This window comes from Patiria miniata, unplaced genomic scaffold (assembly GCF_015706575.1).
Source record: "Patiria miniata isolate m_02_andy unplaced genomic scaffold, ASM1570657v1 HiC_scaffold_18, whole genome shotgun sequence".
Lineage (NCBI taxonomy): Eukaryota > Metazoa > Echinodermata > Asteroidea > Valvatida > Asterinidae > Patiria > Patiria miniata.
In genome coordinates this window covers 4,722,664-4,736,107 of record NW_024037056.1, presented here as the reverse complement: position 1 = coordinate 4,736,107, position 13,444 = coordinate 4,722,664, and the positions used below count along the sequence as shown (strand labels likewise).

Below are 13,444 nucleotides of genomic sequence, written 5' to 3'. Positions count from 1 at the left end.
TGAGTTGTCGACGAAAATTTGACATTTCATTGCAAACAGCCATCGTTTGGAAGGTCAAGTTACAGCATGCTAGTGCCATGCTCTAAAACTGATCAACAGACCGCGGAATAAAAAAAGAGAATGCATGGGGCGGAACTCAAATAATAATATTTTATATAGCGCCAAAGTCCGCATAAGGCCAAACAAAAAATAGTTCTGCTTCCGATTACATGTCATTTGAAAATAGGGGTAGGTAGGTAGGTAGGGAATTTTTTTAAAAATTTTTTTGCACATTTTTTTTGTGAACGATCAAATGGAGGCGTCTGTGTATAGTCAAGGGTAAAAGGTAGAAATTGATGGCTTTGGGTGTTTTTTCCCCTCATTTTTCCAATAAAAAAATTAGGGTAGGGGCTGTCAGAAAAGGGTAGGTAGGGAAACTGGAGGCAGAACTATTATTTCTTTTTGGCCTAAGAGACGCTCAGTGCGCTTCACAAAGATAGAACTTAAAAGCTAAGGCCAATCACAATGTTTAAAAATAAAAAAAAAAGAATTAAGAAAATGAGAGACATGAAAATAAAAATACTACTAAAAGGCATATCCAAGCAAAAGTAAAAGATCACAAAGAAACGAATCAATATAATAACAAAAGCATAAACCGAGAAAATATAAACCAATACGTATTCTACAAGAAAAGTAAACGTTACTTTCAACTGGGCAAAAACAGTAAACGCCGCACCAGCAAGTATCAGTATACCAAATACAATATGAAAAAAATCAATAAGCAATATCTGAACCCACGTAGAAATAACTAAATCGTCCATAACAAAATAACAGGAGTAATTACTAAAAAAAACAAAAGGAAAAATCAATAAAACTTGGACCAACCATAGTAACCATTAAAATAGAAGAGTCATCATTTCAATCAAAATGATGAAAAAAGTTGTGTTTCTTCAGTGCTTAAAGCTGCTAACAGTTGAAGAAAAATAAATCTAGGAAAAGACAAATTACTTTGCGAACAATGCAAATAAATATATACAGCACTTTTTTCGGCTGACATTTTGTCGCTCTAAAAGTAAACGCATCACTAGAACGACGACGTATACATGTACATGTACATAGCCTTTTCAGTTATTTGAACTGCATGCTTAAGGGCCGGCCAGCCCTGAATGCATAAAAATAAGTTATTAAATGACGTTAAAAACGTTAGAACCCAATACAAAAGTAAATAAATGAAAATGCTTAAATAATAAAATATAAATAGTTTAAAGAATTAAAATTAAAATAAAACCAACATTTACGTAACATTCAACCTGTGAAAAACAAAACAAAAGAAACGGGACCAACACTTTGTTAGCAAATTGTTAGAAATAAACATTAATAAAACAGAGCAAATGCAATATAAGTTAAGATGCTAAAAAAGCAAGAAAAAATACCTATGAATATTTGAAGAAAAAAAGCAACCACAAAAGAAATATAAAATATATGAAACAACCATATTTTTTTAACTAAGGGCATATCGACTAAGAACACGTCAATAAAAAAAGATTCAAATAACACTTAATCAAGCGAGAAACAAAAACAATAGATGATGATGATGACCCCAAAAAGTCCTTTAAAAAAAACCCAAAGTAGAAAATTCATTGAACATAAGCATTTTAACGATCAAAAAAGAGAGCCATCACACTTTTTTGAAAAATGTATTCACAGGCAAGATTTAATATGGAAAATGACATGCAAAATCAAACTATGAGACCAAACACTTGTTTTAACTTACTGCGATCACATCACGAAAATTAACTTCCAAAGCAATAGCATTTATTGATATCAAATTGCAGGGCCGTAGCCAACCTGTAATAAACAATTGATTACGCATGGAATTAAAAAAAATACACATTTGAATAAAACTCAAGGTCAAAATGTCAATGGCGAAATGTCAAGACATGAAGTGTTAACTAGCCGAATCACAATAGCTCCTGCAGTATATAGGCAGTACGTTTGAATGTTCACAAAATCTGCAAGAACAGGATACTTGATGGTGATCAAATTGTGTGGTGATGATTCTTCGATTTCGAATTTTGATAACGCAGACAGCCAACTTTTTTTTTTTTAGAACATGGTTTACAGATTATCACCCAAAAGTGTCGTGATTGGCATGACGTCTGCTTTGTGAACATTGTTTCTGTGAACAGTCCGGGCCCTAATTTGTCTGAAGGCTCGACCACAGATGTCGCAAGGATACGGTCGCTCATCCGTGTGCGTCCTCCTGTGATCGGTAAGGGTGCGAACAAGAGAAAACGAACGCTCGCAAATGTCACACTTAAAAGGTCGTTCTTTCGTGTGGATCCTTCGGTGGTTCAAAAGATGGCTTTTGATCCAAAAACCATATCCACAAAACTCACAGACGTGTGGTTTGGGTTTGTCTGAGTGAGTCCGCAAGTGTTTAACTAGGGTCTTCTTCACAGCGTAACGTCTGTCGCAGATGTTACAGACATAGGCTTTCTTTTCTGGATGCGAAGCCCAATGCTGTCCAAGCTCAGTGCTCGTGGCAAACGCTCTACCACACGATTTACACACAAATGGCTTGTCACTACTGTGGGTTTTCTGGTGCAGTTTAAGGGTATTATGGCGCGTGAATGTCTTTTCGCAAATATTACAGCTGTATCGCTTTTCTTTGTTGTGTGTAAACGTGTGGCGATGCACACTGGCACTGGTAGCAAAATCTTTGGAACAAATGGGGCATTTGAAAGGTCTTTCCTTCGTATGACACCGCATGTGACGTTTCAGGTCAGTTTTGGAGACAAAATTACTGTCGCACAAGGTACATGCGAACGGTCTGTCGACCGAGTGCGTCCTTTGGTGTTCTTTCAGTCCACAGGTCCGTGCGAATGATTTTTTACAGATATCGCAGACGTGGGGTCTTTCGTTGAAGTGAATTTTCTTATGACGCTCGAGAGTAGGCTTATACTTAAAATCCATGGAGCAAATGTCACACACGAACGGTCTATCGTCACTATGCGACCTCTTATGTCCATTTAGAGTCGCAGCGTTGGCAAATGTCTTGGGGCACATGGGACACTTGTACGGTCTTTCTTTTGTGTGACATCTTCGGTGACATTTCAAAGTGCCTGAGCGGGCGAAGGCTTTATTACAAAACTCACAAACATACGGTTTCACATCAAAATGACTCCTCCTGTGCCGTCGAAGTGTCGAACTTCTCTTGTAAATATTTGGACAGAGGTCGCAAGCATACGGTTTCTCTTCAGTGTGTACATGTTTGTGTGTGGTTAGCAGGTTAAGTCGGGCAAATTGTCGCCCACATTTGTCACAAACAAACGGCTTCCCGTTATAATGAGTTTGTCTGTGTTCGGAGAGGTCGGATTCGCTCTTAAAGTTCTGCTCGCAAACGTCACATTTGAAAAGACTTACGTGACAATCTTTATGCGCGATAAAGACGTGCTTCCTCGTGAAACCTTTGCCGCAGGTGTCACACTCAAACGGTCTCTTGTCTTGGTGTTGTCGTTGATGGTTGGCCAGGCTTTGGCTGTCTACGTACGATTTGTCACAAAGATCACACTTATAGGGTTTTTCTTCAGCATGGATCAGTAGGTGGTACTTTAAGCCAGAACGTCGCGCGAAAGCCTTATCACAAATGACACAGACGTGCAGTTTATCTCCAGAATGTAGCTTCCGATGGCGTTCACAATCGCCGTAAAGCGAGAACGACTTCTGACACACATCACAAACGTACGGTTTGTCGTCAGTGTGAGTTCGCTTGTGACAAGTCAGATGACACTTGCGACGAAATCGTTTGTCACAAATGTCGCACATGTACTGACTGTCGCTAGAATGACATACGTTCTCGTGTTGTTCAAGACCGAAGCGCGTCGAGAAGACCAGCTTACAAGTGTCGCAGGTGTGTGGTCTGCTACTATGGGTGACCAGGTGACGTTTGAGATGGCTACAACTCGTGAAGTCCTTGGAACAAATGCCGCAAACAAATTTCTTGTCATCGTCGTGTACCTGCTCAAGTGACTCTCGGTTGTCTCTGTCACAGTCTTCTCTGTCGCGGTCGTCTCTCTCTCGGTCGTCTCTCTCGCGGTCGTCTAGGCTGTCGCGGTTATCTCTGTCGCGGTCGTCTCTGCCGCGGTCGTCTCTCTCGCGGTCGTCTCTCTCGCGGTCGTCTAGGCTGTCGCGGTTATCTCTGTCGCGGTCGTCTCTGCCGCGGTCGTCTCTCTCGCGGTCGTCTCTCTCGCGGTCGTCTAGGCTGTCGCGGTTATCTCTGTCGCGGTCGTCTCTGCCGCGGTCGTCTCTCTCGCGGTCATCTCTGTCGCTGTCGTCTATTTCGCGGTCATCTATGTCGCTGATGTCATCTTGATATCGCTTTTCGTCGTCCTCGTGTTTCATCTTCTTGTGGATGGTGAGGTTCTCCATACGGCTGTAAGTCTTGTCGCAATAGTCACACTCATGACGGATATCGAAGTGTGTCTTGCGATGGCGCCTAGCAGATGACATCCTTGGGAAGGCTTTGCTGCAAAGATCGCAGATGAAAAGTTTCTCCATGGTTTTGTTTCGTGAAACTGGCATCCTCAAATCACATATCGATCTGTTTCTGGTAAAATTGCTGCAGACAACGAAACACAAAGGAAACAGAGCAAGTTCAGCAAAATAGGAAACAAAATTAAATATTGGTGCACTCAAAGTTTTGAGGGAACTGTTCCTACAGACACTCACTGTACATAATAATAAGTGATTTTCGATAAGAAATAATTATCAATTAGCAGCTCGTTGTAGCCATTGGAAAGCGAACGGAAACGCGACTTTGTGAAGTCACAGAAATTTGTCCCGTTGCGAATTTGCAAAAAAATGAACATATCAACTCTGGCTAAATTCGCAACGATTGTTACGTGATGTCAGGTTCGCTTCGCATTAATTCACGTGAAGCATGAACCGGCCCGATTCAAATTCCGGTACGCCATAATCAAACACTTCCCTCATCACAGGAATAATTGCACTTTCCATGTCTATTTTGGGCCACCGTACGTACTTCCTAGACTTTAAAAGCCTAGTCATGATAAGCATGTTTCATATTAGTTTTAATGGCTTCACCGTATGCTGTATACTCGGTAGTGATACATTGCTTTGACCCTTGACCTTGAACCGACCTTGGAGTCGGTTGGTTCTTAAAGGGACAGTTTCTGTCTCCTCGTTAGAGTATAAAAGACCATATTTATACCTATCAAATAATTTGCATATTCATAAAATAATTTACATCAGTAATAAGTCATAAGAGTGGAAAAAGGAGAACTTGAAAGAAACAAAAATAACCTAAAATCTACGCAATTTCTGTTAATCAAAAAGTCCCTGTTTAGTACAACCAAACCCCGGATATATCTTGACTGAACAGGTGCAGAGAATGATAACTTTCTTTATCAAGGGTCAAAATCCAACACTCAATTATGCAGACATTATATCTAGGCCTATAAATTATAATTTCCTCTAAATGCCACGTCCAATGTACCTTCTGGCAATATTCAGGGGAAGCGAGTAATCATATTTATTCAACGTCATAAAATTGTGTATTTACCATAAACTGCATCTTTGTCTTGCATGATATACTGATCTTCATTAGATTTAAATTATTTTCTGTTTAAAAAACGCCCAAGCTAACAGGGAAATTAACGGTACTCCCACATTTTAAAACAATTTTTCGGAATTCGCCGTCCATTGTATATTTAAATATAATCTCTTTTTTTAGGTAATTTGTAGACAACTTTCTAACCCATCTGCACTTCAGATGAAATATAAATTTGGGCGAAAATCGCAAATATTCCTTCTTTATCTAAACACTAACCAAAAATGTGAATACCCCTGAATTTCCCTCCTCCAACTGAATGTCAATCATACCCAGAGAACTTTAGCGTCTATAGGGAAGAAAAACAAACAAAAAAGACCTTTGCGTGACTAGGGCCCAGTTTTACATTCGGTTGGTGGGGTGGCTAGCCTACTCGGAGGAAAAGGGTGCAGGACGGAGTAGGTAAGTCTATACTAACCTTTCTTAATTACAGACCCATACATTGATTTCTATAGTCTACCCTATAGCGCCTCAGTAGTAAGAGTTTTCAAATGCGTGCATGTCTCAATACAGTTGCATGTAGGCCTACTTAATGTGTCTTCACATAGGCCTACATAGGCCATAACCAGCTTTTAAATTTAAAGAGGACTGTCGTTAAGATAAAATGAATGTACAACTAATTGAAAAGAGAACGAAATTAATAATTATTGTCAAATCTTTAATTACTGGTCAAACGAGAAAATAGCCATCTCCAAGTAAACACGTGGTCCGCTAAATTAGGCATAATTTTATCTCTGAACAAAGACTTCGTGTGGCTACCGTTTGTATACAGTCCACCCATTACATGTACATGTATAAGGAAATAACTTCACTTACAAAGATGTTACGCCGCTCCTTCATGCAGTCGATCTTAGAGCAGTCAAATCACACAATTCTTGTCAATTCTTCTCAATTACAACGAGCTCCTTAGCTGGTCTTGGTACTCTGTCTGAATTAAGACTGTAACCAACGGGTCCCAAATAGTTCCCACAGTGCTCTTGGAACTTTCACTGTGCTCAGGCTTGTAACAAGGAAGCGAGTATTATGCAGGTACACGTGTACAAAGTGAGCGCCACCAATCGACAAACTGTAATACGTGAGATCCTTGCAGCTGACTGGCGTTACAGTTTTGTTGACAAGTCTTTGTGATAAACTAGTGTCCTCTGTGGGGCTTGCCGTGGAACCCTGCTCTATATGTTGTCTGCTCTTCAACTTCAACTAAGTAATGCATTTGCAGGGTTAGTTGGCATACATTCCCGCTCTGTTTCCATATTTGGCCAAACCCTTGCGCGCCCTCGGCATTTGACCGAGGCTTCCTGACATTCTGTCTTGGGGGTTTCTCCGCGCGTAGGGCCTATAGGGGCCGGGTCGCGCTAGTCTGGAGTAAGTTGTGTGACAAAGTTGCACGACAAGACATTTCGTCTGGGTAATTGCTCTACGTGCATTCATGTAAAGGTCGCGTACTACTTCCTTTGGATCATTTGACCCGTTTTGAACTGTTAAACTTTGTCGCATATGGCAAAAACGCACTTTTGCATGACCTTTTCAATCAACTTGAAAAGGAACCAAGCAAACAGGAATTCCCCAGAAAATCCCTCAACAATCCAGGGGGTTGAGTGAAGTTTGCCCACGGCAATTTCTTGCACTAGTTTTGAAAAGAATTGAAAATAGCTCGTCACAATTGGGACCTGCCCTCGTGACATCTCTCCCCGTCATGTCTCCCTCTTTTTCTTTTCTAAACTTAAACAGAGTATTCTCTCATAATATAAGCAGCACTTTATTTAGGCCTTCGTGTCAGGAATTGATCGAAGATTTTTTTTTCTGTCCTAACTTTGAAGTTCCCTGGTGCTATACACTGTAAAAACGTTGGGTAAAATACTGTTGGGCAATGTAATTTACCCGACATTGGTATGAAATTACCTCATATTGGGTTGAATTGGGTAAAAACTGTCAAACTATTGGGACGAATTTGCCCAAGAGTGTAGGCAGTTGATAATTCGACCAGCACTGGTCGAATTATCAACCCATTTTGCCTAACTTTTTTTTACAGTGTAAAAGACCAATAAGTTTTCAATATGGATTTAAAATGCCTATTTAAGTTTCAATGTTGTTGCTAGAGCACAATGGATTTGAGCAGCGCAATTAGATTCGTGCACGATCGAAGGTAAACACTGCACTTGACAACGGTATTTGCCCCTCTGATAATCTCTACGGTGCGTTCAATGTATCAAAGAAAATAATAAACTGGTGGATGGTTTATATAAAAGAAAATACCCATTGAAATCAGGCTGTCGTGTTGGTCGCTTAGTTGAGGAGTGTTTCTGCTTTGGTAAACACATACAAAGGTGGCCATGTTGGGTACGGAGTTATAACATAATTCACACCATGCAGCCGTTAGTTGTAACTTGATCCAGAGTCACTAAGCACAGATTTCAAATTCATGTCACTGAGTTAATGGGGACGCGAAATACTGGTCATTTGCAGCCGCACAACAGAAGGACAGAATCAACAGCTTGGAAATACGGAGGAAGTTTGTTCATTTGTCACCTGAGTTGCGTGAATATATTTCCAGGGTAAGTTTTTTTTTCACTCTCATAGTTAAAGATTATCCACAGCACAGGCCCCCACCTTGTTTTTTAACATTAAAATCAAACTGCAACTGTCCAACAAAGATAATTGCCTAGTTTAGATTTGAAGTGTTCGTTAATTAAAGTATATAAATATTTCTGTATATGAAAAAGGTGTTCATGATTACTTTAATTATCCGATGACAATGAAAAGACAAAACTCCCACAAGGTTCAAGTCGCACTGTCTCAGCACTGCAAACCTCGAATTAATCTCAAATTCTAAGAATAGCGATTGACTGTACAGGGCGAGTCAAAAAGAAAGAACCTGGATCCGAGATTTTTTTCCTTTAATATCTATCAAATTTAATACATTAATGAAGTATGTCTTAAAGAGCATGTTCTTTCACTCATCGGAAAAAAATAAACTGAAATTGATCCATGCTATCAGATCAAGTTATGTCTATTTTACTAAAGGAACCTATTAAGCTGCCCATGTATGGAATGCATTGGAAGCTATTGAGCTGAGTGAGAATTACAAATTACACACAGGCATTCAAATACAAATGGGATTTTAATCATTTGAGTCAAGATTGAAACATTGTTTTTACTGTTAGTTTTTGCGTTTTGAATATGAGTAACAAGCGCACTTTGTTTCAGGAATATTGATGGCAATTTGTGTCTGTTTTCCTTTGCACGTTTTCGTTCATTCGTGGAGGCTGGAAAACGTTTATGTTTCATTGTGTTTTATTCATCAGTTCGTAGAACGGTAAACGATCAGTGGTGGAGTGAATGTGAATTTGTGATCTATTTTTTTATTAAAACAGTCATTACTTGGGAATACAATGAGTGTGAAACCAAGTGAAATTTTGACAGTTACTTGTCAATAACATGTACTTTATCCCATGTTATTTTTATAAAAAAGAGCGAGCCACATATTTTTTTTTAAAGATTTTGATTTCTAATTCGGTCATATTCTTTTGGACTCACCATGAAGAATGGCACTCTTGCTCTAAGCTAAGGTTCTTTTATAAGCAAATGTCTATAACGTTTATCAGTGTCAGTCGAAGTTATTATTTATGATAACAAAATCTTGTTTTTTCTCTAAAGTTCATCTATCAAATAGTTGCCAGGAAATCAGCCCAGAAATCAATTGAAGGAGCATTGTAACTTTGACAGAATGGGCTGCGCGCCCTCGGAGGTTGCTGCTAACAAAAGTCCCTCCCTAGTCTACACCCACACCAATAATAACATCAACCACATCCACAGATCCAACTCAAAGAAAGGGACACACCCTAAGGTAAGTCTGATTATTTTAAAAACTCCTTTAAAAATACAATAAACAACACCTAAAATAACTTTATGACCACGCCTGTATTTTATTTCTGATTGACAGTCACTCGAAGTGCAACCATAAGCCTTGTTAATCAACATTCGTCTTAGCAACTTTAGTGTCAGATTTCATTCGGATGTATTTGTTGCTGTTATAAAATTGACGTCATTTGAGAAAGAAGGAAATAGCCTGAAATTTCAAGGATTTTTTGTTCTTTCTTTTTTAAATTGACATGTGTACAGGAAGGGTCTGCGATCAAAAGTAATACTCTGCATAGAGGTGAGCAAAATATGTCTGAAATATTATGAATTAATTTAGTCTCATTTACTTGAACAATAAATGAAAGTTTTTGTGGCATTCTTTATATATTTCGAGTGAGTTTGGGTTGGATTTCTTTTGGGAGGGACTAGGACAATTATTTTTAATAGTTTAACTTGAATACAAATTATTTTCTCGCTGGACTTTTTGGTTCAATTTTTCCTTCTCATAGGGAGTCCATTGCCGCCCCGTATATCCGTCACTGTGGCTCCAGACTTGGCCCTCCTGGACGTAGTCCCGACCACGCCCATTGAAAACCCCACCCTGTCTGGTTATATCTACGTACCCCCTCCCATATCCGTACTGGTGTACCAAGGAGAAGACATCTTTACTCGGTGCTACCTCACTGTCAAAGGAGACAGGCTGATGTTTGAGTCCACAAAGGGCGAGTTTGATCAATCAGAGTGTACGTTTTGAGATTTGATATTAAGTCGTTTTACAAAGAAAAGTTAAATCACTTCACAGAGCTCGTGACGCTTATGACACCTTGCCAGTAAAGCGGATCACAAAAATCACGCCCAAGACTTGGACTCAAAGTTTGTATAATAATATTGCACGCACGTCGATCGATGCTGTTGCCTCATTCAACTAATAAGATTTACTATTACTAAATCCCAATTGAAAATTAACATGTAATTTTTATTCGAAAACATCGATTAACATTATTTGCTACACCTTTAAGGGCAAAATGTCACGCGATAGATAACAGAATTCAATACTGATAACGGTCTTTGTATAATTGTCTAAAATGAGACTTGAATCGAGAGAAGGTAAATGGCACGTTACCTTGAAGGTCAAAAGTCATCATACATTAATGATTCCTTTCCTGCTGTTGATATCTGGGTGTACTTTGCTTTGTAGATGTGTTTGACATGTACCAGTATGCCAGCAAGTGTGCCGACTTGGGTACAACGGTTAGCCTTGTTCACAAGCAGTCAATGCGATGTATCGCCTCGTTATCAGAAGACGGTATCGCCACACTCATGGTAAGAATTTCACATTATAAATAACAATCTATCGAAAATTTTGTGTCTGCGTGTGGGATCTGCATGTTAGAAAATGACATTATGAGTTGGCAAAAATTTGACATTACGAGTTAACAAAATGAAGTACACAACAAAAATGAAATGTGTATGGGCACACAATATTGGGGTCAACATGTTCCCGAAATAACGATCCCACATAATTTTAAAAAAATACGTCACTTAAAATGGTTTCTAAATCGTTACGATATTACACAACGAAAATGACTCATTCACTACAATAAACCCAAAGAACTTGTGTGGAAGTCAATGGAAAAAAACCTCATTTGCACAAAGTTCAATGTGATTAACGTCGATGATTAGTGGTCATTACTCTTCAGATTATGAAGAGTAATATTCCCGTAGAAAACTATTAATCGATCCAAACAGAGCAGTACAATGCATGTCAAAATATTCTGCTATGATGTGTTCCTGTGTTATGAACAACTGTTTTCATTGGCTAACTGCTGCCCTATATTTTACGATGTATATATGCTCGAGTATGAAAAACCAAAGCGGATTTCCTTCAGTCTTTGATCAAAATTAATCACATTTTCTTCCCCAGGATTTTCCAGAATGGATGTCCCAAGACAACGAAGAGATTGAAATCAATTCACGATTGTTCTTACGAACTCAAGAGAGTGCGAAATCGGAATACACGTTATTCCGATGTCTCAACGGACCAGGTATATAGACCATTTGCATGGCAGTATATCTTGACAGCGATTGAGTGAACCTTTTGAAAAAATATTGCGACCTGACGCCACTTTTTTTCTTCATATTCTCAATGATTTGCAAAAAGGCTGATAAGACATCTGGGACTGAGAAACTTTTCCAATTTTGTTAGGAAATACTTAGATAATGTTCTTGACTCTCCTTAATAGACTTTGTACATGAAGTGGCGTCAGGTTGCAACATTTTTCCCCACAACCAATTCATATTTTTACGTTTTTCCTTGTCAGCAAAATACCTTGCAAGAGATGCAGATACGAACAAGGCTTACCTGTCTCCCTGGATGCGCTACCCTGCCTTCTTACAACTCAAAGTAATGACGTCAGAAGACACAGGTGATGGCGACCATTCCAGTACGACATCCGACGAGTAGTCCATCCAGCATTTCAGTCAGTCATCGTCAAGACGGCACGGGCAAGACAGCACGGTCCTCGGCGCCGAAGTCGGCGTCCCGGCGGTACGTTCTGGCTCCACATGCTGTCTCAGGCTATTCCTAACTTGGTCGTCCCAGTTCTGTCCAGTATGTTTTTGGGAAACATCGTGGTCATGACCAATCTACAAGCCCTTTGTTCATATTTTGTTGACATTTAGATTTGAATTATCGAGAACAACACTGCTATGTTCACGGCAAACTTTCAAAAAATAAGAGACTCCAGTAGCAAGACATTGTTCACTGTGAGTGATAATGGCACAACGACACCAGACTATTCTTGAGGTGCGTGGCGCTCTTTGGCGTTAATTTTGCACAGACCACGTGGTACAGCTTCAATTGTTTTGTTTAGGAATTCAAATTCAAATGAATGTTAGACAAAGCTTTTACCTTCCCTTAAATTAATATTTCTTTTATTTAACGATAAAAAAAGAATTTCTTAAATCTTTGCTGAGCTGAAGTGTGTGCTGTAACAAAAAGGGTATGATGATTTCTTTTTTTCGCCCTTTATAAAAATTATACCAATGAACGTGTTTTCGAAAACACGAACTTGTTTGTATATATTGATTTTCCACAAGAAAAATGTGTTCATATTTTATAAACTGTTTATGTTTTAGCGCCAATGAGTAGGGACCACTGGAGTTCTCCAGTGTTTTTTCCCTCGCTATTCTCTGTAAAGATGTTTTAAACATGCTGCGTTTGGTTTCAATAAAAGTACCGGTTGTTTTACAAACGTGTGGCCTACTTCTAAAACAAGGTCATGAGGGCAAATTTTAAAAAAAATGAGATGTGCTTTATCTTTTGGTCTTTACTAATCACGTTTGCTTCCAGAACAGACAAAATTAAACATTGCCATCGTATTGTTTGAAACAAAATCGTTGGAAGTTAAATGGATTGCATTTTTTTTAGATCACGTTATTGTTCCAGAAACGTGTGCGTTGTACATTTCTATACAATATTCAATATTTAGGCAGACTGTGACTTGAATTAAGCAGGTTTTTCTCCATGACAACATTCCATAACTAAAATTTAGTCACACACTTCCACAGTGTTCATATTTGCCAGCCAACCCGCCCGCCAGGTGTAACATTTCCAATTCTGTGAAAACATGAGAGACTGTCCCACGCACACGCTAATGCCGGGGATTAGCGAAGTTCTAAGCGGCCTATCTTGCATTAATCCTGACACCAACAATAGACCACCATGGCTTCATCCGTCACACTACCGAGATTTATAAATCCGATCTTTTGATGGTAAACCGCCAATAATTTGCTCAACAATGCACACTGTAGAACTCGCCGGATACCTCTCCAAAAGTGGAACGGCAGTGCACTCGAAACCAGGTGTTAGGTGCCATTGATGACATTTTGTAACGGTAAACCTCTAGGTTATTAACACTTATAACCAGGTGATTTTACTGGTCTATAAAAGCGTCCGGGGAAAACACTTCAAGT

The 13,444-nt window shown here is 39.2% G+C and overlaps 2 protein-coding genes across 3 annotated transcripts; one reads left to right on the top strand and one right to left on the bottom strand.

The window, feature by feature from the left end:
• Nucleotides 1-1,266: 1,266 nt before the first annotated feature.
• LOC119724347 (zinc finger protein 271-like) lies at nucleotides 1,267-11,917 on the bottom strand. Of its 2 annotated transcripts, none has more exons than XM_038195359.1 (2): nucleotides 11,832-11,917; nucleotides 1,267-4,600 (listed from the first exon to the last, which is right to left on the bottom strand). In XM_038195359.1, the coding sequence occupies exon 2, from the start codon at nucleotides 4,561-4,563 to the stop codon at nucleotides 2,098-2,100; it is 2,466 nt and encodes an 821-aa protein (XP_038051287.1). In that variant the 5' UTR covers nucleotides 4,564-4,600; nucleotides 11,832-11,917; the 3' UTR covers nucleotides 1,267-2,097. The 2 variants fall into 2 exon arrangements, with proteins under 2 accessions (XP_038051287.1, XP_038051286.1); XM_038195358.1 differs by lacking the exon at nucleotides 11,832-11,917 and adding an exon at nucleotides 6,428-6,938.
• Nucleotides 7,765-13,429, top strand: LOC119724351. The gene is made up of 7 exons (XM_038195367.1): nucleotides 7,765-8,163; nucleotides 9,266-9,455; nucleotides 9,731-9,767; nucleotides 9,979-10,212; nucleotides 10,668-10,792; nucleotides 11,394-11,514; nucleotides 11,791-13,429. Exons 2-7 carry the CDS (start codon nucleotides 9,336-9,338, stop codon nucleotides 11,931-11,933), a joined length of 780 nt encoding a protein of 259 aa, XP_038051295.1. The 5' UTR covers nucleotides 7,765-8,163; nucleotides 9,266-9,335; the 3' UTR covers nucleotides 11,934-13,429.
• Nucleotides 13,430-13,444: the final 15 nt, after the last annotated feature.